This window comes from Poeciliopsis prolifica, unplaced genomic scaffold, assembly GCF_027474105.1.
Source record: "Poeciliopsis prolifica strain line A6 unplaced genomic scaffold, Auburn_PproV2 SCAFFOLD064, whole genome shotgun sequence".
NCBI classification, from domain to species: domain Eukaryota; kingdom Metazoa; phylum Chordata; class Actinopteri; order Cyprinodontiformes; family Poeciliidae; genus Poeciliopsis; species Poeciliopsis prolifica.
In genome coordinates, this window is record NW_026562439.1 from 1699853 (window position 1) to 1727118 (window position 27266).

Consider the following 27266-nt stretch of genomic DNA (forward strand, 5'->3'; position numbering starts at 1 on the left):
TGCAACATCAGCATTAATCGAGTAAAACTGAGTGAAGCTAAAACTGAGGTTGGTTCCTGGTTCCTGTGGTTCCCATCGGGTCCTGGGAGCCGACAGTGGCTTGTTGTGTCGTTAGTCTGGTACCTTCCCAGTGAAACCAGTATGTTTGAGTTCTTAGCCTCATCATTCACCTGTGCTGCCTGGATTTCTGTTCTCCTTCATGTTCATTATTAAAATCATCATTTCTCACAGCAACCTGGCTCCAGCGCCTCAGTCCACAACAACAAATCCTGACAAAACTGATGAGTTTTGTCTTAGTTGGGAATTATTTCAGTAATCAATGAATCTAACAAATCATTTCAACATGATCAATAGTCTGAAGCCATTTTTATTGTCAAATTATTTTAAAATGTTGAGAAATCTCTGGATTTAATCACTGATCAAAGCCAGATCTGATCTCTGCCTGATCCATTGGTGATTCCCTGAGATGAAAACAAACATCTTTTCAAAGGTCAACGATTCCCTGATCACCGGGTCAAACGTTCAGACTCCCAGGTGTTTGCTCACCTGAGGCCGCGCTGCGTCTTTCATCTCATTAAAACAAATTTATCCACATTTATCATTTTATTTCTGAACTTTTTCTCCAAAACGGTAGTTTTTTTTCCTCTTTCTTTTTCTCTATGACGTCATCAGCTGCAAGTAATCCATCGTTATTTTTGTTGCTGCTATTCTGGCTGTGCATGTGGGTGGGTGTGAATCCGTCTGAGTGAAACGCAGGAGGAAAACTGGGTCACTATTCTCCTCAGCTCAGGCAGAAGCTGCTCTCGTTCGGATCACCTCCCCATCCTCGGTTTTCCCGGTGCCATCGGAAACCTTCCCCGCAGACACGCAGCGTCCCCAGCAGCCAGAAGCTTCATCCGTCCCCCTTTTTCCTTTTTTCTCGTTTTCCCCCTCTGGATGTGAAATCACAGCGTTTTGAGCGAGCCGGGGCTCAGTGAGAAGGGCACTGTCTCCCGCGCTCGTCTCTGCCAATGAAGACGCACAAAGCCCCCCACCAGACTCTATTTTCCCCCTCAACGCTGAGCTCCCAAATCCAAACTGACAGCCATTCATGCCCAGAATACCTGGGCGAAAGCAGAGGGGGGGGGACACTATCTAGGTGTAGCAGGCAAATCCGCTCTTGTTCGACAGATCTGCGACGCTCCTGCAACTCATCAGCACTTTCCTGGTTTTCTCTCGCCGTCTTTCTGTGTTATTGTGCAGGACTGAGGTTTCCAGGCGCACAGAGTTAGCTTGTGCTGCGGTTTTATTTGTGTGCATCTCTGAGGGCCGCGGCGTGTTGTTGTTGGCACCACGGTGCCGCCTGGCATGAATGCAGCTACTCAGCAGACCAGAGCTCGCTCCCAGTGATAAATCATGCAGTGGGTTAATGCAGCAGCGGGACCGCTATAAATAGTTGTTGAAAATCAGGGGGAGGATGCACATTGATTCATGGAAAAGTGTTTTCTAAACCTTTTCTGCTTCTGGTCAGCGCTGAGGGTCTGAAGCTCACAGCTGATCAATGGATCCACTTTTTCTCTGCTTTGCTTTGGCTCAACTGCTGAACGATGGAAAGCAGAGCAGCAACTCGGCTGGATCAATGCAAAGATCTGATTTTGCTATCAGGAACTGGAGTTAAGTTTCAGAGAGCCAACCTGTTCATGACTTGGAGACGTTTTAAAAATATTTTTACGCCTGACCGTCGGGTACAATCGGTTCAACCAAAGCTGGATCTGGACCTGTCACGATAACCAGTTCTGTCCCAGAAATCATTTCAATAAACAATAAGGTTTTCATATTTTTTATTAAATAACACATTGATAATGGCATTATAATGGAAGTTCACACCCTCAAAGACAAATAAACTTTGGTTTTATAAAGAACACATAAAACTGGAACTGAAAGATATTTTAAATATCATAGATAACCAAAGATAACTTTATTTACATTCTACATTTTTAGTTGATTTGGAAGGAAAAACATCAAAATACACCAAATCAGAATATATTAGATTTCTTAATATATTGTTTCTCACTCGCGTGTTTGATTTGGTTGAATTTACCCAGAATGCTGTGCATTGTAGTCCATTTCCTGCTTTTGGATCGGTCTGTGGTCCGCTTGGCGTTCACATTCAAACCACATCAAAGTTAGCTTAGCGTTCACACATCCAAAAAGCGACCCAGACTTTTTAGCTAAACGGACTGGAGTTCAATTCAACAGTGGCTGCACTGTAAAAGTGAAAACAGCTAAATAATCATTTAAAGTTTTAAAAGTGAGTAAAAGAATCTGAAAGTCAACTTAAAAATGAGGAATAAAGCAGATGTGAGTCATTTGTTTTACTTCCTCGTCCGTCTTTGTATTTTGATGCATTATTAATCTTAATATTGACGTGTGAACATTAAAGCATGTTTTTGTTATTTTCTTTTCCCCAAGATTCACAACCTTCTTCTTAAATAACAATTAATATTGATTAAAAAGACCCAGGTTCACCAACATAGCTTTTCACTTATAACAGACATTTTTCCCATGTTATGCCTGATTTAATCTGCTAGTGGAACAAGAACTTTTTCATCAATATTAGGGAATTATTGACTTAAAAGAAGCTGTTATATCATTTTGAAAAGTTACATGTAACTTAGTTTTGTCTTATTTCAAATGTACTAAGACATATCCGCTACAAACAAGATTAAAGACTTTGTTTTTGCAATGTAGGGATTTGTTTATCTCATGGAGAGTTTATTAATCTGTGCTGATTGTCTTGCTGCTCACATTCTCTACAGAAAGCAGGAATAAAATCAGATCCGTTTTCTTAGTTAGTCTTTGCTACTGAGAGCAGTCCTGTTTCTTTACTGGGATAAGGATGTTTACTGGATGCTCAAGTGTGTGTGTGTTTTTCTGTGTGTGTGTGTGTGTGTGTGTTTTTTCTGTGTGTGTGTGTGTGTGAGCAGTCTGTTTTTCTGTGTGTGTGTGTGTGTGTTTTTCTGTGTGTGTGTGTGTGTGTGTTTGTGTGTGTGAGCAGTCTGTTTTTCTGTGTGTGTGTGTGTGTGTGTTGTGTGTGTGTGTGAGCAGTCTGTTTTTCTGTGTGTGTGTGTGTGTGTGTGAGCAGTCTGTTTTTCTGTGTGTATGTGTGTGTGTGTGTGTGTGTTTTGTGTGTGTGTGTGAGCAGTCTGTTTTTCTGTGTGTGTGTGTGTGTGTGTGTGAGCAGTCTGTTTTTCTGTGTGTGTGTGTGTGTGTGTGTGTGAGCAGTCTGTTTTTCTGTGTGTGTGTGTGTGTGTGTGTGTGTGTGTGTGTGTGTGTGTGTGTGTGTGAGCAGTCTGTTTTTCTGTGTGTGTATGTGTGTGTGTGTGTGTGTGTGTGTGTGTGTGTGTGTGTGTGTGTGAGCAGTCTGTTTTTCTGTGTATGTGTGTGTGTGTGTGTGAGCAGTCTGTTTTTCTGTGTGTGTGTGTGTGTGAGCAGTCTGTTTTTCTGTGTGTGTGTGTGTGTGTGTGTGTGAGCAGTCTGTTTTTCTGTGTGTGTGTGTGTGTGTGTGGTGTGAGCAGTCTGTTTTTCTGTGTGTGTGTGTGTGTGTGTGTGTGAGCAGTCTGTTTTTCTGTGTGTGTGTGTGTGTGTGTGTGAGCAGTCTGTTTTTCTGTGTGTGTGTGTGTGTGTGTGTGTGTGTGTGTGTGTGTGTGTGTGTGTGTGTGTGTGTGTGTGTGTGTGTGTGAGCAGTCTGTTTTTCTGTGTGTGTGTGTGTGTGTGCATGCTTCCAGGCCTGCTGACAGTGGCACTTCAGCAGAATGTTTGCCCTTTCCTTCCTCCTTTGATGTGACCAGGTCCTGCTGGGATAATGAGCCCTCCGTCCCGCCGCAAGGTGAACATCCTGCAGTTCGCCCGGGGCTCTGCCAGCGCAGCCTCCCAACCCCCAACACACGCACACACGCACGCACGCACGCACGCACGCACGCACGCACGCACTCACACACACACACACACACACACAGTGCCCAAACAAGACGGTGGAGCAGCCAACCTCCATTCAGAGCTGGTCCACTTCCACAGAGAGGACATACTGTGAAGACGCTGATGATCTTTTGTGTGTTTCCAGTCCACAGTTAATTCATGCTAATACTGTAAATATCTCACAAGATGCAGACCGTTACAATATCACAACGTAATAATAGACATTTTGAAGAAATGTGCTATCTTTGCCACAATCTCCCGTTATGCAGCTTTGTGGAAAATATTTTTTTTATGGCAAGCCATTAGCATAAAAAATATTACATAAATTCAGGCATTTTTCTAATCTGTAAGTAATGAAATATGCTGTTTTATCACATGGAGAATCTCAATGTGACGTAAATAACATTTGATCGGATTAAAAACATGCAATGGTTCCTGCCGGAACCTTTATATTTGTGCGTTTCCGGTACGCCCCTAAATATGACGCACAAGCAGCATCCACTAGCTGCAGCCATGGACAACAAAGCTGCTTCTGTTGACCCACAGAGGGTTAATTTCTGCTTCAGACAACAATCTGACTGTGTAACATCAGTCAGCCTGTCAGTGAAGCTATATGTATAAAACATCTCAATTCTAAAGAAAGATGAGCAGCTAGAATCATATTTTACACTAATCTGTTGGTTGGGTAACAAATTAAATACAATAAATATCTTTATTTTTGAGTTTATATGTCTATTTATGCAAAAAGAAGTTTTAAAATGTAAACATGTTGCTTATTTTGTCAATAAAAACAAAGCCATTGGCTTCCTTTAAACATTTAATTCAGTCCAACTATTAATTTATGCAAAATTCACATTTTGCAAGTTTTTGTCATTTGGGTTTCCACTGCTTCTAAAAACAGAGCGTTAAAAACCCACCCAGCCATTTTTTGGCAATACATTTATGTTTTTTGGTGTCATTTCAAAACCTTTCTAAAGATAATGTCATAAATAATTAGGCACAACCAGTTATCTAGCAACCCAAGCCGAGCTCCAGCATGCGCTCTACAATGGCTGCTGGAAAAAACAATTATTTTGTTGTTGACTTACCATCCAAAAACCACTCGCTGCATTTTATTAGTTGTGCAGGAGGCTCTACTAATGCTTTTCAAAGCTGTGCTGTTGTAAAACTGCATCTGTTTGCAGCCATTTTCTTCTGCGTGCAAATTTGGTGGTTGTGGACAAAAACAGCTTATCTGAATTTAAAGTAAGAGAGGCCTTGAAAGATCTCAAAAATAGACACGACTGATGAAATATCAGAATCATCTATGAATGATTTTGTGCCAAAAATTGTATATAGATTTATCCTAACCTGTTCAAGGATGCATAGCAGGTCACCGTTAAGTGTTGTATCAAATGTCTACTTACAGTTTCCAATCTAGACCGACTGTTTGCAGCCGTTGCTCTCGGAAAGCGTCCTTTCCTCCCTCCTTCCCTCTCGTTTCTCAACTCCTTTGCCCCCGACTTGCATAACATGTTGGGAAATTTGCAGCTGGTTCATTTGTGTTGCGTTTCCCCTCGGTTTGTTAATAGCAGCGGCGATGCACAGATATTAAGAGTTGAACACTTTAAAGGCAGATGAAGTCTTTTCATCTGAGGCAGGCACATTTCACACGCATTATCTCCTGCGCACATGCAGAATGTCAGAAACACGGAGCTGAAAAAACACGGCGGCTCGCTCCGAGCACAGGTTCTGCGTGACGGCTAATCCATCTCGGTCCTTTTCAGTCGCGCTCACTGATTTTTGGGGAGAGAAGACGCTTTGCTGTTAATAGCTTTTGGTGTTTTGTTCATTTGCAGCGTGTAACTGTTAAATTAATTATCTACCTGGTGTCTGATTCATGCAACATAAACATATTCGGGGGGATTTTCTTCCTTTTTTTGAGATTTAAATTGAAACTGGTCATTGAAGATGTTAGTTTTTGCTTCTCCAAAGCGAACTCAAACAGAGCTCTGGTCATTTCTATCAACCGACTGTCGCCTTAAACGCTTCCGTTCTACTGTTGAGCTCTGATTAGCATGAAGGGGATTTTGATTGGAGTGAAAGGGGGGCAGAGGGAAAGATTGGGACTCATAACAGATGGATATTCGTCTCCAGGGCAGGCTTTTCCTGCTGCTGCTGTCCCCACGGTTGGCTTCATTACCCTGGGCTCCTGGTGCCGCCTCGCTTGCTGGCAGCCTGGCTTTCTTCCTCATTAATTGGGTTTGGTTACATTAAGCCCCCTGGCCAAGGGGCAATCCTGCTGGAGAAATATTCCGTTTTTAGAGCCTCACTCGAAGCCGGCGGAGTTCAAGCGGCTCTGCGGATGGTAATTGGTTATTTATTTAGGCTTCTGCTGGTTGGTCTCCAAAAGAGACGCTACTGCAGGACAATGTTTGCTCTCTTTTGTTGGACACAAACACACCTGGTCCTGGGATGACTGTAGGAATTCAGCAGCCGGCACACCCTTTGCTTCATACGCAAACATTTGGCATTTATTGATGCTTTGAGTCAATTGTCTGTGGAAATAAATGGTCTGGAGAAGGGAGTGGGTGTTCTGATGTCATCCTGAAAAGGTTCTCCTCAAGTGGAAACCGTGTTGCCAGGTTGTGTGGGTTTCCGCCCAATTGGGAAGCTTTTGAACATGCTGGGCTGGAACAAACTTCGATGCCTTATTAGGGCCATTGTGAAGGAAGAAAGGAGGAGTACGTTTCTGCCACGACACTCCGAAATTTTGAGATTGATCTCAGAAATGTTCTGGACAAAACATGGACATTTCTGAGCTTAAAAAGTTTAAAATTTGCTACAAAAATCTCAAAGATTTTCAGATTTAAGGGAAAAAAGACTGAAAAAACTTGGAATGTTCAAAAGTCAAACATTTTCAAATTTTAGAAAATTTCAAAAATTAATCTGAAAATTTCAGATTTTTTGAAGTTACATACTCTCTTTTTTTTCTATCTACATTGGCCCTAAAACGTCGTCATAAACTCCAACTTTATTGGGTTGCTTTTTTCATTGGAATAACGAAGCTTGCAAGAGTCGACACAAATATTCTGGTAACAGAATGACTGTGCAACAGTGAGGAGTTATTTCCATTAAATAAAGTTTAAATTTGAGGAGAAATTATGTTCTGGATGCCGGGAGTTGTTTGGATGTAGCCAGTGATTCCTTGTGCAGACTTATTTCTTATTTTTGATTTTATGCTAGCTTGACTTTGTTAACATTAACATGTAGATGTGTTGTGGAATTTGATATGAACTTTCTGACAGGACAGATGTTTTAAATGATCTAATCAATCTGCTGCATTCAGACTATTATTTCTTAATCGTCACAAAATAAACATAAAACTGTTTGCGTGTTTTTGGTGTTGAATCCTGATACTCCAGCGGAGCTGTTGTCAGTTAGTTGCTATGGCAACGGGTCTGGAGAATATGGTTTTTCTGTGTGATTTTCATTTTGTTGTGGCACTAAATTAATAACACGTACATCTCCAGGTTTCATTTTGTTGCCTTTTGATGGCAAGTGAATGAATCGCCTTTTTGTCCTCCAGCGTTGTGTGCATGTGAGAAATTTCCGGATATTTAAACGACGCTAGCTGGCGCTCCTAACACGAGTTTCATTAGAGGTTGAGATTTGTTCTGGTTTTTTTGGAGTTGGGCTGGTTTCACTGGAAACTGTCAGTCAGATCTGGCAACCTTGAGTGTGAATTATATCTCTCAGCAAACCATTTCAGCTGCTTGCCTCATCTAGTCACATCCCATGCTGGTTTTGCAGTGCATCTTTGTGCTGGAGGATTTCGGGGAGTCGTCTGGGTGTGTTTTGGGTGAGAAGGGTTTCTGTTAGCGGGAAGATTTAGCAGCATGGGAACCCACCGCCGCCACTCGAGCTGCCGACTCCCCAGCTGTTTGTGAATCACCTCACACCGTTTCTACTCTCTTGATTGTAGCCGCCGGCTCCAAGAGTCCTCATTGCATATAAATTACAGAAGTGGGAAGTGATTATTATAAAATTCCCGCTTTTGCCTTTTTTCCCCCCACTCCACTCTGCAGAAGTGCTATAATTGAGTGGAGTACAAAAGCTGTGAGGCGGAAGAAGGAGAGGGATGGTTCAGAAGGCAACATTTAGGAGGGGTGGATGGTTCTGGTGTGACGTGTTTCTCATGATCATCAGCCTTTAAAGGGACCAAATAAACACCCAGAGTCTCTGTCCACCCAGGGCTTCCCGCCAGTGCTGGTTCCAGACAATAAATTTCACCTTAAACCACATCTGAAGGCCCAGCCAAGCCTGGATATGATCAGTCTTCCCTTCTTCGGCTCTTCCTAAGCAAAGAAGAAGTCCCACCCTGCAAAAACGCTAAATCTTACCAAGTATATTTGGTTTAGTTTCTAGTGCAAAATAAGACAAAACTAACTTAGAAGTAACTTTTCATCAAGATATTGCAGCTTGTTTCAATTCCTTCACATTGAAACAGTTCTAGTTCCACTGGCACATTATTTTACTAACTAGACATTTTCCGAAAGTTAGAAGTGAAAAAAATCTACCATTATTTTATTAGTATGTTTTCATCAATATTGAGGAAAGGGACAAAGCAAGCTCACATATTGTGAAAAGCTGCTTTTCAGTTAGTCTTGTCTTATTTAAAGTGTACTACGATATCTGCAGTAGACACTAGACAAAAATAGTTTGGGAGATGTTGTGTTTTTGCAGTGTAAGCCTATTATTTGTCCAGTGAAACGGAAAGAGACATCCAAAATGGCTGCCCTCCACCGGAGCTTTTGGAGTCACGGTGGGAACGAGACGAAACGAACTCGGTGTCTTTAATTAGTTTACATTTGAAACCAGTTTTTTTCCCTTTCCGATCCTAATTTTAGTTCATTTAAAAAAATCTGAGGCACATTCAGGAAGCTGATGTTGCTACATAAACATTTCCATGGTTGCATAATGAAACTAATACAATAAGACGACAGTCGTCCTTTGGAGGAAACTCTATCTATCTGCACCCAACGCCAAGTTGGTGAGACAGCAAGTCCAAAGAAAAAACTTTTGGCGTCTTGCTGTCTAAAAATTCCTCTTTGGGAATCCATGGCATCCTCAGATAAAAGGGAAATTCTGCGACTGTCCTGAAGTCGCCTTCCAGTGGGAAATGTCTGAAAACTTTCCCAAAGGAGGCAACAGTTGTAGAGCTTTCATCCAACTGTCATGTGGATTTAGATCAAACTTTTAAAATGTAACAAAACAGGAAATGCAAATTGTGCATCTAAAGGTTTGGGTTTAATCAACCAGGCCAGTTAATGTTGCCAGTGTTGGCGGTACGCACAGCTGTAATAGGCAGGAAGTTGCAAACTAGCATGGAACAGAAATAAGGAGAGTTTTTTAGAGAGCTGCAATTGTTTTGTCTTTTTCCTGGTGTTGCCGATGTTATAAAGTGTCTGGAGACGCTGAGAAAGAAATGAGTCTAACAGCAGAAACGACTGATCATGTGAGGTACAAGTTTGTCTCCATCTCGCAAATTAACCCTAAAAACCTCCTCAGGCGAATATGAAAACATTTCCGAGAAGTAAAGGAAGTTCATTTTAAATTTTGATGTCTCCATCAACCTTTTGCAATGTGATGCAAATAAAAACAATGTTGATGGAAACTGGGGCTACAAATCAATAACACTATATATCGCATTGGACACATGATCAATATCAATAAATAATGCATCTGATAAGATATTCAATTTTATTGCCTCCCCAAAATAATGGCAAAAGTCATTGTCCAAAAGTATTTTTTCTCATTATTTCAGGAATAAAATATTCGCCTCACTCCAATCCAGAACCGCACAGCATTCTGGGAAATGTAGTCAGAGGAAAGACTCACAAGGCTAGCTAAGCTAGGTTGGTAGCTTCAACTAACCCACTCGGCAACAACCTGCTAACTGCTTAAAAGTGACAATTAATGACATGGAGTAAAAACTGTGGATAAAAGGGTAAAGGTCACGCCAGCAGTTTGACTATTTCAGATATTTAAACTGATTAAAACTAATCAATACATATCGGTATTGACTGATTTGAAACGTTTGTATTGTGATGTGTTTTCCAGCCATATTGTGCAGCTCAAAAGGAAACACGGTTTCCACTGGACCATTCTACCTCCATGGTCCCGATTGTCCCAGGAATCGACCCGATTCAGGGTCCAGAGAGCTTCTGCTTCCCGTCCCGTCGGATAAAACGAAGGACGAAGTCGAAAACCAACTCGTCTTCGCTCCTTGATCAATCAGGAGAATGTTGTTCCTGATCTCTAAAGAACTGACGCTCCCCGTATCTTAACTGTCCCGTTATCGATGACTCTTCTTTCCTCCAGAAGGAAATGTTTGTCGTTCAGCCAAAAAGCCATTTATTCTGTATTGGTCACAGGTCTGCAGCTCTTCCATGGTGGATTTGCCTTTCTTTCTCCCTGAATGGAAGCTGTTTATTGGGAACTTGATGAAAAATGGGATTTGACAGCTGGAACTGGGAGAAGCCGAGGAGCTGCTCCTCCAGAGTTGGTCACTTCCAGGAGCTTTTTCTCCTCTACAAGTTGAGAGACTTTTAGGTGCTTATCTCATTCCCACAGGAGAACAAATGGGAGTGGAGCGGATTAAAATAATACTGGCGAGAAAGCTGTAATTTAGCCTCCAGTGTGGGCATGTCCTGCTCCCTTTGGCCTGCTTAGTCCCTCCCTTCAGGTTTAACAGCCTCATTAAGAAGCCTGTCCCTCTGTGGAGACACGCCCACCTTCCTGGATTATCCCATCACCTTTGACCCTTTGTGACTGGAGGTCAAAGAAGCTGTTTCACCTGAGCTGAAGCTCAGTGCTGGTAGTTTTTGTTTCCCTGAAACAGGCCACACATCAGAGAGCCCACTGCGTCCCGTGTTTGATGGAGCGCCGCGAGGCTTAAAGCCGAGCTGGAAAGACGAGGAGCTAAATTGGCAGAAGGGATTGGAGCCTCGGCCTGATTAAGGAGCCGGGGTAAATGATGCCTCGTGTGGTCGCGGGACGCTTTCGTTTCATGGTTAGGATGTTCCCAAAAGGTGATGGGAAGGGGAGCGAGCCTTAAACCGAAGCTGGTGCCAGCCTGAGAGAGGATCGCAGAAACTCAGACATTCCAGGCATCCCGTGTTGGAGAGGTTTTATGAAGTGTGTGTGTGTGTGTGTGTGTGTGTGTGTGTGTGTGTGTGTGTGTGTGTGTGTGTGTGTGTGTGTGTGTGCGTGTCTGAGTATGATGAGGGAACCGGTCACTGCTTGGCACTGCAGGAATGTCTGTTTAACACACAAGTCATTAGACAACAATAAAAGCCGTTTGTTATATCGTCTCTTTAAGAGAATTACTTTATTTAAAGTAAATTGTAAAAACACCAAAATACACAGAAACAGTGGTTAGCACCCTTCTGCTAAAGCGCTAATGTTTCTGTTCTGTTTTTTGCTTATTTTAAAAACATTTAGCTCAGTGTTCAGCTGGCTCAGTGGCTTCCTGAATACGCAGAAGCTCATATTTTTGCTTGCAGTTCAAAAGATGTTCCAGACAAAAAGTGAGAAAAATGATCTTTGTTAAATAAAGTACTGGACACACTTCAGCCAACAGTGAAGCAAACTTACATTTAGTGCTTGATTATTAACAAAATTATTAAATGTATATATTATTCAAATAGATGTTTATAGTCATGCTCTTGAAGTTGGCAGCAGCTCCGTTTTCTCTTCTTTCTTTTTCTCAACAATAATTTCATTTCAATATTAGAGGACTATAGAAAATGTAAATGATGTTAAAATTCAATTGTTACTGGAGGTTGTAGTTTTTCAAGGGCAGGAATAACATGAACTGAAGTCGATGCTTTAGCATTAGCTTCCGTTAAATGTTGATTTAGATCTTTAGCAGAACTAATGTTCATGATTAGCGCTTTATGGTTAGCACAGCTAACTGCCCATAATGAAGACAATAAACAGCGGGGCCTGTTGGACTGATTGGTGCAGCGGCCTCCGGTCTTCTTGTATCGATCCGCCTGATTCCCAATCACCTGGCAACGTTTCCATTTAAAGCGCAGTCTGCCTCCAACCTGGGTATGATTTGATTAAATCAGAAAGGGCATCGAAGTTCATCCATGTTTTGTTTAAAGACCGGAAATGGTGGCGGTTCTTGATCGATAGAACCGTCTGGCAGTTCGGTGTTGATAAAACCGGTGCGGCGCGGTGCGGTGCGGCGCGGTGCCATGCGCTGCCGCGCCCCGACGTGTCCCGCATTCAGTCGAACTTCCTGTGGAGGTTTGGACTGCAGCTCGGCTCAGATGGCGAACAGTAGATTTAGCCTGGCTGAGTGTTTCCATGTGTGCTGCAGCTGAAGCAGATGAAGCGGTTAGCCCGTATGGGTCGGACCGGGTCGGGCCGGGTTTGGACCGGTTTCCCTCTGAGGTCGTAGGTCTCAGTGACTCAGCTGGGCATGAAGGTTTACACGCAGTTTGCGTGATCACCGTCTCCTAAAAGCTGCTGCAGATACTGCTTTCTCTCGTCAGCCCTCCTCCTCCTCCTCCTCCTCTTCCTCCTCCTCTCCCTCCTCCTCCTCCTCTTCATCCCCCGGCTCTGGCTCTGTAATGAACTCCCCTTATTCACCAGCTAATGACTGCCTTTGATCTGCAGCCTCAGACCTCTGCTCCAGCTCTACCTCTGGTTTCTCTGCCTCTCCTCTGCGCGCCGCTCAACACGCCGCCTCTTCTGTTTGCGTCCTGACTCGTTTTCCCGGCCTCCCTGCAGGGAGTCGGGCTTTCAGTCCCGCTGACCTCGGCTAAACAAAGTTTGGAGCTACCAGGCTTCAAGTCGAGAAATTTACTAAATTATTTCATCTTCCTGAACAAACGTTTAGAGACCGGAACCTGCAGCTGCGTCGCGTTATCCGTGCGTCACGCAGCGGCAAACTGAGTCATGCTGCAAGTAACGTAAAGCAGATGAGTCTCATGGTCCTGATTTTTGTCTCCTCAGTCCAACAAAGTCCCGGTGGTGCAGCCGTCCCACGCCGTCCACCCGCTCACGCCGCTCATCACGTACAGCGACGAGCACTTCGCCCCGGGGTCCCACTCCGGCCATCACCCCCAGGATGGAGGCAACAAGCAAGGTAGGATGGTTACACAACAGGATGGTGGTGGACATGTTGAGCAGGTTGTTGGTCTGTTTGACATTTAAAAGTGACGGAGGAACGTTCAACGGGCTGCAGTTCAGTTTAAGACTTAATTGTAGTCATGGGGCCATGAAACGTTTACTGAGGTCTCTAAAAGTTGCTCTCATCGTTTAAAGTGTTTCTAACGAGGCAGCAGAGTCGGCAGAGGAAGTCTTATAGAGCGTCACAGTGCTGCCCCTCCCCCACCTGATGCTGCACACTTTTTCCTTGCTTCTGTGAAGGGAACCTGCAGAATTCAACCAGGAAACAATTGAAACTCCATTTAAAACAGTTCAAAAAGTTCAAACAATAACGAGTCAGCAGTTGCCACCAACACCATGTTGTTTCCTTCAGAGGTTCTTGCTGCAGCGCCCCCAGAGGCGAGGAGGGGAACTGGTTGCTCAATGGGTTTGGTTGGTTTGACTTTGTGCAGTGAGAAAAAGAACCACAGCAGATGAAAACGTAACAAATGTTACACAATTTTGGAACCCAGTGGAACTGAATCTACCAAACTAGAGTCGGTTCCTTTGGGTGAGAACAGCATCAGCAGAACTCCAGTTCATTTGTGTAGAACGTCTGGTTGCTTTGGGGAGGAGTGAATGCATATTCAAACGAAAATAGCGAGCTCTGGTCCACCTACAAACCTCGATATGGGTTTGGTTGACCTAAATTCTGATGCGGCTCAATGTGAATGCAAGCGGACCAGAGATGACCTCAAAAGCAGGAAGTGGAGTGCTGCGCAGGGCATTCTGGGTAAATACAACCAAAACAAATGCACTAGTCTGATGCTGGCTAGAAATGGATTGTGGTCTTGTACCAAGGACAAATGACAAACCCTCCAATTGCTAAAATATGACATAGCTCTATTTTGGTTGACATTTTGTGAAGAGGGAAGTTGCGCTCAGAGTCTTCATCGGAGCCGTTTGCCTCGTTTCCTTCCATAGTTCCCCGGTGGTGAACAGGTTTGTCAGTTAGTTTGGTTTATTTAACAGTTCAGAGAGAAAGAAAACCAAACCAGCTGAAAATGTAACAATGATGCCTTTTTTTTTGTCATCAGTTGGAGAAGTGAGGTATGAAACAACCTAAAGGTCCAAGCAGGTAGGATTAAAATATAAGAGTCTGGTAACAGGATGATAGAAGAGAGTAGCTTGGGCCCAAATGATTCACTCATGTCTGTGTTAAACATATTTACAACATGGTTCTTATAGATTAAAACAAGATGATAGACGACTTGTCATGCAATTATAAATTTGTAAAACAGCTAAAAGAGTTCTCGGTTTGCTCAGGCCTTAAAATAAACCCAAGTTGCCGTCTGATGACAAATGAGCAGCCTTTGATGAAAGACTTCAAGCTCTGGAAGAAAATAAAGGGCCAGCTAAAAATACTGCAGCGACACATTGTCGAACCCAATTTTTATTTAACTTATGCTTGAGTGTTTTTCTTCTTCCTCTGACTGTCGCTGCTGTCAGGAATGAGTAGAGACGCTCCGACCCGAAGGTGTCACGGTGAAGTGGGATCTGGTTTGAAGCCGCCCGTCGGCCGGCCGCTCCCTCGGCTCGGTTCGGCTCGGCTCGCAGGAATAAGATCAAGCTGCAGCTCTGACAGTTTGGACGAGGCGCTGCGGCCCCGCACAGCTGGAGGCCCTGGCAGCTTCTCCCTGATGCTGAGGGAAATAAAAAAACGGCGTTTCGTCCTCCACCTTTTCGCTTTCTTCTCCTGCGATGATGAAGATGATGAAGACGGGACCGGCTATAAATAACGCTCCGGAGCGAAGATGTGAGGAAGCTGTGCTCCACATACGCCTCGCGTCTGCCAACATGCGCTGTGATGTCGAAGCATGAAAGTACAAACAGGAAACAAATAAAGAAAAAAACTAGATCTCAGAGAAAAGGTTTTTACTTTTCACATCAATTCCTGACAATAAAGAGAGAAAAAAAATCCCCAGAGGGCCATTTTTTATTTTTTATTTTTTTCTGCATTTGATCTGCGTTTTCACAACCCAACAGAAATCCACGTCCAAGCAATCTGGCTGCAGAATTAGCTGTAAATGATTTTCCCCAGGCGTATTCATGTGCATCGGTGGTGCTAAGCTGAGGATGCTTAAACCAAATCTCTCTTTTTACAGTTTTTTTTAGCTGTCCCTCTTGCTCTTTCTTTCCCTCTCGAATCGACCAATAGCTGCTCTGCCTCCTTTGCAGGGCTCAGACTTTGATCTGCTCGTTAATTATGAAAAACAATCATGGATTTTCTCATTATGAGCTCTAATATGCGCGGGGCTGCTGCGTGGGATGGAAGGTCGAGCGGAAGGAGGGGGCAGAGGAGAAGTATGTTGAGTTAAAGAAATGAAGACGGGAGCCGCAGCTTCCAGTGGGAATGTCTGCTGGAAATCCAGCAGACATCCAGTGGGAAACAAAGGTTTTCTACAAGTGAGAGGGACGAGCGTGCGACCTCACGCTCAGAGGAGTGTGAGGTAGCAGATTAGCCACGGCTCTGCAGATGGGAGCCTCCCACTGGCCTTCCTCTCTGAGGAAGAGGATGGAAGCCTCTGCAGACCTTGGCTGGGAATGATAGAGGAGGAAAGGCATTTGACCTTTTTTTCCCCTTTCATGTTACTGGATTACACTCTGCAAAAGGATTCCCATATTTTTAATTAATAATTTAATGATAATTTATTTTCCTTCCAAGTCGCCAGGCCTCCATGTTGCCTTCTTGGTCAAAAGCTCTCCAGATATTCTGAAGATCTTTCAGTTTCTCTTTGCGTTGGTCTATCGATGTCTAAAGTAGTGCATGACTGCAAAATGCATGTAAAAGTCAAATGTCTGGAATCCACTTCTATTCCCCACCTTTTACTCTGATACCCCCGAATAAAATCCAGTGTAACAAGCTGAATTCAGGAGTAACCTGATGAGCAAACATAAATTAGTAAATGCAGCTTTTTTTCTTGAAGGCTGCAAAGGTTTTGCATGAATTTCCAATCTTTCAAATTTACACAAAATCAACAGGTTTTATGAATAATTGAGTTTATTAAAAAATGTTGGGTATATAAATGTTTTCACACAAGTCAGGCCAAAATTGACCCTTCATAAAAGCATAAAATGAAAGAAATACAAATCTGGAACTGATTTGGGTCCAGGACTTTATTTCCAGTTTAACTCAATATGATTGTACAAAACCCCCGGCACAGCTGAGCCCACATTGTTTTCCCACCAGATTGTCCAGTAGTCTTTGTTCAATTGGGAACCAACTATTGCATCATTTATTGCATTTTCAGCTGCTGTGATTCTCTTATGTACAAACGATCCAAGCGCTTTGAGCAACCTGTTCCCCTCCTCGCTTGGCTCTGCAGCAAGGAAACAACACAAAAACCTCTGAAGAGCCCAAACCCTCCTTCAAAAAAACAACAATGGAGGAGCGTCAGATTTTAGCGGTTGCAGTATTTCTCTTTTCTCTCTAGCAAAAGACCATGAGCCATTTCTCTTGCTGGCGCTAAACTCACATGTTTGTTTTGGTTCTATTTACCCAAAATGCCCTGTGCTCCAGCCTGTCTGTTGATGCCCTTGTTGCCAAGGAAATGAGTATAAAGGACCTTGCAGGCAGAACTTCTTGATTTTGCTGCTTTATGCAATGAAGCCGCCTCATCATGAGACACATGATTTACACTGCATGCGTCTCCGTTGTGCTGCGCGCTTCACCGGCGGAGTGGAGTCGTTCCTGATTTAGAGCTCATATATCGTTGCATCAGAAAATGCTAAACTTCCAAGCCAAAGTCCACAGTTCCTCAAGTTTATTGAAAAGCACCTGGACAAAACGTGTCACCGGATCATATCATACTGCATTTGGAAATTCTAGGTAAATGCAACAGAGTGTCTTATAGGCTTTTTCCTCTACATGATGCGTTTTTTGACTAATGCATATTTTACTCCAGAGTTGCGTATAGTCTGGGAAAATACTATACATGAAATGTTTTTAAGTTTGATCTTATCTGAGAAAATATGAAAACGTTAAGGTTGGAATGCTTGTTGCATTCCAACCTTGTAGAATCTTTCTAAATAAAACAAAAGATGTAAAATGTCTGACCTAAAACAGGACTTCAATCAGATATCCTAAATATTAATGTCAACAATAATAGTTAAAAATACAAAACCCTGTCAAATGACAAGCAGCCAAAGTCCAACTTTCTCAGAACACCTGGAGAAATGTTTCTTAAAGATTTAAGGTAAGTCTGGCTGCTTGGGGGGGAAACATAATGAAGTGAGGGATGTGTTGAAAGTAGCAGGAAGTAAAGCAGATGTTTGTCCTCCTGCCGTTCTGTTTTTACTACGTTGTGTCAGTAAAATAAACCTCTTGACTTTGAAGCTCGGTAGGAGCTGCAAATTGAGGAGCTTAGCAGGGAGAAAGCTTCAGCCATCCAGCTTAAGGAATCAGAAACAGTGAAAGGAATCTGGCTCTGCACACATCCTTTCTGTCTGCATTAGTAATGTGAGGTCAGAAGTCATTTTCAGACCCCAACTATAAGAATTTTTCACTCTTTAAACGACATTTAGTGTGAATCTCAGTAAAACCTGTGTAAAGTTTCTTAAAGACCAGGGGCTTCATGCATAAAGCGGCGGGCATCCAAAAAAACCGTGCCAGCATTTTTTGTTTTACTTAGATATTTACGCACACTTTGACCCAAAACATGGAGATCAGCATTCGAAGCCGAATGCTGATTACAAATCTGGAACAAACTTCCAGAACAAAATGACCGAAACACAGAGTTCCTCTAAAGCAAGGCTAAAAGTTTAGAGCTGCCTTTGATTGGTAGTGACTGGAACATTGATCAACATATTTGATCATTTTAGTGACGGCATTAGACAAAATGTAAGGTTTTCTCTTAGTTTTCATGATTATATTTTTTTTAAGTTGTGAAGTTCCTTGAAGAGACTTGACCTGGTCCAGTTTATGACTGTATGCTTTGTATCTGAACATGGTGTCTGTTTGCAGGAATGCCCAGGCATCATCCTGGACCAGACATGCCCAACTTCTACTCCCTGTCTCCTGGCGGAGTGGGACAGATCACGCCCCCTCTGGGATGGTGAGTCACACACGGCGGTTCTGGGTGATAAATCTGACGCAGAGCAGCCGCTGGCTCTGGTGAGCAGAGCCGGTCTGCAGCTGCAGCAGGGAGGTCTGCGTCTGGCTGGTTCTGCAGCGCTGCTGTGGCTCCGACCGCACCGCACATCCAGCTTCCCCCCCGCTGCTGCGTCTCCTCAACCTCCATCAAAGCTTCTGAAGCGCTCGTCTCTTCAACACTCAGTCTGTGATTGAGAAATACGTTTCCAGTTTTTGTTTGGCTCCGTTTCTTCATCTTTTTTTCAGTTTGTGTCAGGCTGAGTGAAGCCATGTGGAAAGCAACACACAACTGTGTTAAACCAGTCATTCATCCTCTCTGAAAATCTGATTACCTCCAGCTTTTGGCTCCATTTTTCATTTAGTGTCACTTCTGAAGACAAAAACCAATTTTGCCAACTGTCTTGAACCATTAAAGGATTTTTAAATCATGGTCACATTTCTGCAACCACTGCTTGGCACCCAGTAAGATTTTGTGTCTTTGTGTTGTGGTTCCAAAGTATTTTTGTTTAGGTTATAGTCCAAAAATCTTGGTACTCTTAAAATAAGACAAAACTAACCTACAAGTAGCTTTTCAGAGCTGCAGGAGCTTGTTTAAGTCAATAATTTCTTATTATTGATGAAAAAGTACTGGCAGGTTATTTCACTTACAACATGGAGAAAACGTCTTGAGTAAAATTATCTGCCAGTGAAACTAGCACATAATCAAGCCAAAAGCTAAAAAAGTGTTTAAAAAGTTAGTTTTCCTAATGCTGATCCCTACACTGTGGTATTTTGTGAAAACTGATGGTAAATTACTAATTTCAAACATGTGTCAAAAGCATCATGTTGTATCGGCCTCTGCAGTGTCACTCATGGGTCCAGTTGTTGCTAACGTTGCTATTTATTGAAAGTTAATGCTAGGACGCTATATTCAAATTATATCTGCCTTGAAAGACTAAAATCCTCCAGCACCAATTTCATTTTCACATAATTTACAAGTTCTATAAAGCGCTTAGGTATTTTCCTTATGTCTATATTCTGTTCTTCATTATTTTGTTCCTGTGTGTTTCTTCTTTTAAATAAAGTTATTGAGGGGAGAAAGGACATACCATGAGGGGAAGTACTTTCACTTCAAAATAAGAGCATAAATGTAAACGTCTAACAACTTGAGTTCTTAAAAGTCGATAACTAAAACTTCGACACAGATGTTGAATATTATTCAACTGAGAATGTACAAAATAGAGAAGTAAATTAGAATTTATCCCCAAGGAATAGAGGAAGCAAAGGGCGCTAAACCTTTTCAAACGGAAAAATTTGCTCTGCTATTAGCCACTAGCAAGTCTTCTATTGGCTAATATTTCTGTCCATTTTTCTGCTGGTGTTGATTAAGTCAGCTGAGCAACTGAAACATTGTGTTTCTATCCAACTGCCTGTAGTTTTCTGCATAATGTTGAAATATATTCTCAGTTAAACTTAATAAGCTTCAAACTCAACAATAAAGTGAATCAAAAACAAAATGGTTTACAAGTTACTTTTTGTTCTGCTCATTTAGCTTTATTATATAATTAGACGCTGCAAGAACACCAAACAATCCTTAAAATTCAGAATGTTTTAAATTTGTAGCCAGAATTTCAGACGGTCTAATGAACTAGAAGTAAAATATGTGTTTAATTTCTTCCTGCAGGTTCTCTCACCACATGGTGCCCGGCCCCCCAGGCCCTCACGCAACAGGCATCCCTCATCCAGCCATCGTCAACCCGCAGGTCAAACAGGAGCCGCCACATGAAAGTGACATCATGCACATGTAAGTCCACCTCAGACTGCTGGGGTTCTTTGTGTGCAGCAGCCATGTCAAACTCATTTTGTTTGGGCCATTGTAAATGATGTCAAAGGGCCTTTTGTGCTGAAATGCATTGATAAAATCCATTAATAAACATTATTATTTTTGTTAAATTATACTGAACATCTTTTCACATTGATCGGTTCCACCAGGATTTTGAGCTTTAGATTTTTTTTTTCTCTTTTTGCAATCAAAATCACAGATAATTCATAGATATTTGCAAAGAATTTTGCAATTTTTATGCTACTGCATGACATTGAAAGTACCATTGTGTTACTCGCAGCATCGATCAGCTTAATATTGAGTAAGGCTGAGGCAGTAGAAGAAATACTGCCACCTGCAGGGGGGGGTAGCATCACTTGAACCCAGTGTGTTTGGGCATTTTAGCATAAAATTTGCAATAACCTCACAATTATGCATTAGTATGGAAAAATGCATGAATTTCAGCTATGGCGGAGCAGATTTGGCTCCTGGGCCTCGAGTTTGACACATGTGTTTTACAGTATTCTCATTGGTACCATGGGAATTGTCAGAGTGGGAGCAAAGCGCTGCGCTCACTGGGGGGATTTCAGCATTTGGTTTTAAGTACTTTCCAATGTTCTGTGGACAAAGTTTGGTTGCCATTAATGATGAAGTAATCTCTTCGCATGAAGGACTGGGAGTGTGCAACTGCACATGATTAAAGAGGCCGGGGCCCGTGGCGTGGCTGCGCTTCTCACGCGGCCCGCCATTGGCCGGGAGAAACCAGTCGCCATCGTGGCACCGCAATTTCCTCCTTGTGCCGCTCCGCTCCTTTTCCTTCTCTCATTCTCCAACCATTTTCTTTGATTTTCTTCACCTCGGTCCGCGGCGTCTGCAGGAAGTCCCAGCACGAACAGAGAAAGGAGCAGGAGCCGAAAAGGCCGCACATCAAGAAGCCGCTAAACGCCTTCATGCTCTACATGAAAGAGATGCGTGCGAACGTGGTCGCCGAATGCACGCTGAAGGAGAGCGCCGCCATCAATCAGATCCTGGGACGGAGGGTACGTCACGCGTCCCACTCATTTTCTCTGTTTTTTCTTCTTTAGAACTCAGATCGCCTAAAGATCACAGTTTAGGATCCTGGAATTACAAAGACTTCCATCTGCATCACCGCAGCGTGCTGCGAGGTTTTGTAGTTTGTGATGATTGCCTGAGCCAATTACTGCAGATTCAGTCCTGTGTCAGATTGCGCCATAAAATCTGCCTTGATGATGGCTCAGTTGGAAATGTGAAAAACCTGGATCCGCGTTGAAAGCCCTAATGATCCGGCAGCTCGGATCACATGATAATTGCTCGCCGATGCAGTTTGAATGAAAAGTGATTGTAAATTAGTCTGCGTTCACACTGCAGCCTGAAGTGACCCAATTCCGATTTTTTTGTCAAATGCGTTTTTTTTGCTGAAGCTGTTCACATTTCCAATACATGTGACCCGTATGTGGAATGACCTGAAAGTGTCCCGCATGCGCAGAAGAGGTCGCAATAATGTCAGTTGTTTTGCCAACTGCCATAAAAAGCAGAATTGCTCATTGTTCTGATGGTGAAGCATAACTTACACATTTGGAGCTTGTTGTCCGACCGGAGCAGCAAATTCACTTAATCCTCACTTCGGTCCGCCATGGCTGTTGTTCTTCCAGACGCAGAATAGTGACGTGTGTCGAGTATCAGTGACGCTCAGGTCAGATGAATGCGACCTGGAGGTCGGGTCGCATTTAAAATGTTCATTTCTTATTGGAATAGTTTTTTTTATTCATCTTAAATTTGAAATTATTCAGATTAGTAGCTGAATGTATATGTGAAAACCACGATGTTGGTTCACTTGTGAATGAAGCCAATAACTTCCTTTTTCCAAACACGTTGTCTTTGGGAAATTGTAAGGTGAGAGATTCAAAGCAGGTCGTTCTGATTTTCACAGAGCAGGACATTTCTAGAAAAAATTGACCTTTAGCCTTTTGCCAAGACTTTTCTGTATCTGCAGTGAAAGCAGCAGCGAAAATGTTTGAAACAAGCAGAACTGTTATAATTTATCACACAATATTCTTTATTTAAATGTTGTTTTCAAATCTGCAGCAACATTTAGATGATTAATGGATTCTTTTGACCAAACTCTAAAGACTCAACTGTATAATAACAATTAACTGTTGTGTATTTGTCCCCCTCTAATCTGTACTGAAACAGTGGCATGCTTTATCTCGGGAAGAGCAAGCTAAGTATTATGAGTTAGCCCGCAAGGAACGGCAGCTCCACATGCAGCTCTACCCCGGCTGGTCTGCTCGAGACAACTATGTAAGTACCAACAGAACAGATCGGCAGCGGTGCGCGTGCTTGCATTCATGTTGTTTCTATGTCTGTTGTGTGTTTAGTCTTTTAAAGGCGCACATTAATTCACAGGAGCCGACTCCGTGTTAATGGGGCCCGTCTGCAGAGCCTTTGTTTCTGCATAATGTGAAATTCATAACGCTGTTATGGTGCCATCCTCACAGAGACGGATGTTAGGATCACTGCGATTATTATTGTCACTGAGAGTGAAAATTGCCTTGTAATGGTGATGCTGGTCTTTGATGTGGAGCTTCAGATGTAGAAGCAGCTGTCGGCGCGAGCCGAGGAGGCCGGATTGTTCCTCCCAGAGTTCACCTCTGCTCCCCCCAGCTGTGCATTTTGTTTCTGAATGCGCCGCAATCAGAAAGGTTTAGGACGTACAGAGGTTTTTAGAATATTCTCCCATTCAAAAGTACAGCAGCCGAGAGGAACAAATGTGCAGCAAAACGCGGCAAAATCATGAATGATGCAAACTCCAAAATGCACAAACACAAAAAAGTAAATCCAATGGAAAAATGCTGCAAATCAAAAGACAATGCTGCAAATAGCTCCACAAAACACAGGTCCTCCATATGATCCCTTTTGAATAAAGTGTATTATATTAACTAAACAGTTAGTTGCTAACAACAATCATTAGTTCTGGTCATGCTAAAGTGCTAAATCGACATGGTATTTAGTGGAAGCTACTGCTAAAGTTAAAGTGCTAGCAACTTAAATTCAAATTGTATATGTTGAAAGACTCCAACCCTCCAGCAACAATTTAACTTTGATATTATAATTTACATTTTCTATAATGTGCTTAGATATTGTATATATATATTTTATGTCTTATTCTCGACTTCCCTGTTTTATTATTTTTCCTGAAATAAAGTTATAGGTGGAAAAAAAGAGACAATTCATCAAGACAGGGAATGAAACTGCTGAGTTAGTAGTCTTCACTCCCTTCAAAATAAGAGCATGACTATAAAGGATGAACTACTTGAAGAAAAAACAAAAAAATAGCTCCACTTTTTGCACATCATCTGAAGTGTGCCCTGCATTAGATGCTGGAGAGACATAAGTCAAGCCAGATGGCCTGAGCATTATGCGCTGTTCATTGCAGACGTGTGAAGTTTCATCCTAAATGTTGAAATAAATGCTGAATTGAGGAAAGCAGAGGAAGCTGAGCGTTTTCAAAGTTAGCAACATCTGTTAGTTTAGTGGTTTAGCGAAAAGGAGTGTTCCTTCAAAAACGGAGTAAGCAAGTATTCAAGAAGCTTGGAGTCCAACAGTACTGAGTTTAAATGTCTTTTCTAACTTTAGCACTGTAGGAGTGTGTATCCAAAGATGTCCTTGTGTGTGTGTGTGTGTGTGTGTGTGTGTGTGAATGTGTGATATTTTTCTGAGAGAGAGCACCAGCTTTTATTAAAAGTGTGGCTCCGGCACTCACCTTCACTCCACCACCGAAGTGCTTTGTGGTGTTTACCTGCCTCCCCTCGGACATCGACAGCGCCCCCTGCTTTGTGCCGCCGCCGCTCCGCTGCCGACCCGCTGCTCTGAGAGCCACCCAGCCGCAGCATTAGATGCTGCTCCAGCTTTCCCAGGACGAGTCGACCGTCTTGCTGTTAGTCACGTCAGAGAGATAAGAGCATGACTCATTCTTTGCCTGAATCACCAGCTGTTGACTGGAAGCATGTCTTGCCTGGAAACCCCACACAGTTCAGGCGTGCCGCACCTCTTTCATCCCGCCATTCACCCACACTCGCTCGCTCTGTCCTCCTCGACGCCTGCCGCAGCGGCAGAAGGCAGATTAGCTCATGAATAAGTGGATTAGCAGACTTTGCAGCTGGAAACCAAAGTGCTTCTCATATTTGAGTAGAACGACTCCTCTCCGCTATCTATACCTTTAGTCCCCCCCTTTGGGGATTTAGCTGAAGCTATAAATCCTCGCATGTCCTTACTGGAAGGAGAGCGCTGCTTTCTGCAGAGGACACTGCTCCAGTTTTAGTGAATATTTTAATTGCTCTTATTGTTTCTCATCTTCACGACTTCAGATGTAGACAGAACAGTTTGATATGCACTGCAAAAACACACACCAGCTGCGTTGTCATTAACCATCAAACGAAGCAACTTGAAATAGATTTGCTCAGTGAAAACATTAAAAATAACAAATACGTTTTTCAATTAGGTTTTTTCAGGTATATCAAAACACGTTTTTAGCATCACACGAGTCATGTGATCCACAGCCAGATGTTAATAGGCTACTGACAGAAACGACAAAGAAGACGACAGGAAGTAGTGGGAGGATGATGGTGTGTTTGGGGTTTTCAGTCAAACTGCAGTTCACATCACCCAGTTCATGAAAAGTCATAGAAGAATCCATAGCGCATCTGTAAAATCGCCGAATACGTCACCCCCAAAATGCTGCATACGTAGCCACTCCCGGTAGGCGGGGCTTGTCACTGAATAAGACGCCAACGTCTCCTCTGATTGGCTGATAGATGACGAGTGCTAGCGCCAATTTAATTTAATTTAATGTCTTATTTAATGGAAACAGGAATTGCAGAAATGTGTTCATTAGCAGAATATAGACTTGAACAGCTACTCTTACCAAGTATTTTTACTTTGCAGTGTATCTCAGTTCAGCAGTAGCTACTTGCTAGCCAAGAACAATGCTAACAAAGCTACAAAATATGTGAAGAAACATCGAGTTTGAGAATTTTTTTGTCTTGTATTCACGATTGAATAATTATTGCATTTGTGTAGCATAATTGCTGCCTCTGGTTTTAGCTGGTTTTAGCTGGTTTTAGCTGGTTTCAGCTGGTTTTAACTGGTTTTAGCTGGTTTTAGATGGTTTTAGCTGGTTTCAGCTGGTTTTAACTGGTTTTAGCTGGTTTTAGCTGGTTTTAGCTGGTTTACTGCGGTGTGGCTGCTGGACGGTTCCTGTCACAAACGTTTCCATGGTGCTTGCTACGCTAGCTTGAGGAGCAAAGCAGCTTAAATTTGACTGGCAGCCATTCAGAGCGGATGGGTGTACCAGATAAATCGGCCCGATTTTCTTCATTTTGGGCGACCAAAACGTTCATATTGGCTAAAACCTGAATCAGCAGCTCAAGGTTCTTAAAGATCCAGGAAACTGCAATCGAAGCGCTGCTATCAGAAAGACGAGCGCCACGAATTACCTTTCAATAAGTTAAACTAAAATCTTTTAAAGTTTTTTATAACTCACTTTCTGACTTTGGAAAACACTGAATTAGTAAGTAGAGTTGAAATAAATCCAAACTAACTTGCCAGTAACTTGTCAGCAAGTCAGATTTTAATATTGATGGAAAAGTTTTGAGTTCCACTGGCAGATTATTTCACTTAAAACAAGAAAAAAATGCAACATGTTACAGGTGACTTAATCAGCCACTGGAACTAGAACGTTTTTAAAATCCATATTAAATAATTATTTTTGTAAAACCAGCTCCTGTATCTTGCTGAAGTTACCTGTAAGTTAGTTTGATCTCATTTAACCTGGACTGAGGTTCTCCACTAAACCGGGCCGATGGCACTGTGTGAGGTTCAGTGTTTCTGCAGCGGGTCCGGCTCTGTAGAGCAGACGACACTCGGTTCCTCTCAGGGTTGCGGGTTGCGGTGGAGTGCGGCGACCCGGGTTTCGCTGCTCGGCTGCCCAGCAGGGGATGAGTGAACATGGCAGTCAGCAGCAGGATATCCGAGTGGTCTAGTGAGCGTGAGTGCTGGAGCCACACTTTATGCGTTCCTCTGTATATTTTTAGGGGAAGAAGAAGAAGCGGAAGAGGGAGAAGATGCAGGAAACGGCCACAGGTGAGTGCTGCTGCAGCTTCTGTGTGGTTTTGCATTTAGGAGTTTGGGATTAATAATCTGCTTCGGTGTTCTGCTGCATAATTATTTCCCACTAAAAACGGGACTAAATGCAAATGAAAGTAGAGCCAAACGTGGTCCAAATTCATCACCCATCAGCGTTCTGACCCGACTTGTTTTTGTTTTTTTGTACCCTGAGCATCCCCTAATCCATTCATCCTTTATCCTGCCACTGCCTCCACATATTACACCTACTTTGGGATTAGTCTGTCCTTTTCTTCGGAGTACTTACAGATTCTGGGATTTGCACTATTTTTCTGCACCACAGTATGTCTCTCTGCTGACCTTGTTTATCTGTGCTTTTCAAGCCATCCTCTTAGCTCTGCAGCTGTAATCCACTGAGAATTACACCTTAGGTTAAATGTCAGTATTTTCATGGTCTGTGTAAGTCCACTTGGACGGTTAGCGTCCAGTTAGGCTAAGAAAAACAACAAACTGTTAAAAAAGATGCAATTTTCTGCAGGTACAGGCCAGAGAATGAAAACGGCGTACATCTGAGAATATGGTAAGACCACCTCTATGCCCTCCCTGTCTGGTTAATCTTTGTCAAGTTTCCTTTGTAAACTGTTAAACACTGAGTTGAGAGCTTGCGCTCACAGACTAATCCTAAGCAGGTCCACCATAACCTCACCATGGCCATTGTGCAGCGCTCTCTGCTAACCCAAATGGTGTCGAATGCCTGCATGTTTGCGTTTTTTCTTCTGTTGTGTGAAAAATGTCTGAACCATACAGGTTTTGACCAGATTTTTTTAGTTGTCTGTGAATGCAACATTGCAATGCGCATAATTCATGCTATCTTACTGAATAATCTGTAGAAATTAAAGTTGAAGTGGTATAAAATGTAGTGCGCTGTGAAGTTTGGTTTTCCTGGTGAAACATTACATTTTCTCAAATGCCATCATTAGATTCATCAAAAATAACCCGAATCAAATATATTGATCAGTGCTCCAGTCATTAGGAATCGATGGCAGCAGTAAGCAGGCGGGTCTTTAG

General features: G+C 42.8%; 1 protein-coding gene and 1 long non-coding RNA gene across 5 annotated transcripts in view; both read left to right on the forward strand.

Annotated features, from left to right (window-relative positions):
* The window catches only part of lef1 (lymphoid enhancer-binding factor 1), a 60623-nt gene that overhangs the window by 19527 nt on the left and 13830 nt on the right, over window positions 1-27266 (forward strand). Inside the window, exons 4-10 of one of the 4 annotated variants that reach the window (XM_055019900.1) lie at window positions 12967-13099; window positions 18125-18215; window positions 19917-20036; window positions 20932-21094; window positions 22269-22376; window positions 26168-26216; window positions 26737-26778. In XM_055019900.1, coding sequence (XP_054875875.1) covers window positions 12967-13099; window positions 18125-18215; window positions 19917-20036; window positions 20932-21094; window positions 22269-22376; window positions 26168-26216; window positions 26737-26771 — 699 coding nt within the window. In that variant the 3' untranslated portion in view covers window positions 26772-26778. The remainder of the gene's footprint in view (window positions 1-12966; window positions 13100-18124; window positions 18216-19916; window positions 20037-20931; window positions 21095-22268; window positions 22377-26167; window positions 26217-26736; window positions 26779-27266) is intronic. The other 3 variants (XM_055019901.1, XM_055019898.1, XM_055019899.1) reach the window with 3 other exon arrangements.
* On the forward strand, window positions 14029-15019 carry LOC129351108 (uncharacterized). Its single transcript, XR_008604699.1, has 3 exons — window positions 14029-14103; window positions 14199-14239; window positions 14611-15019. It is a non-coding gene; the product is annotated as an uncharacterized LOC129351108 (long non-coding RNA).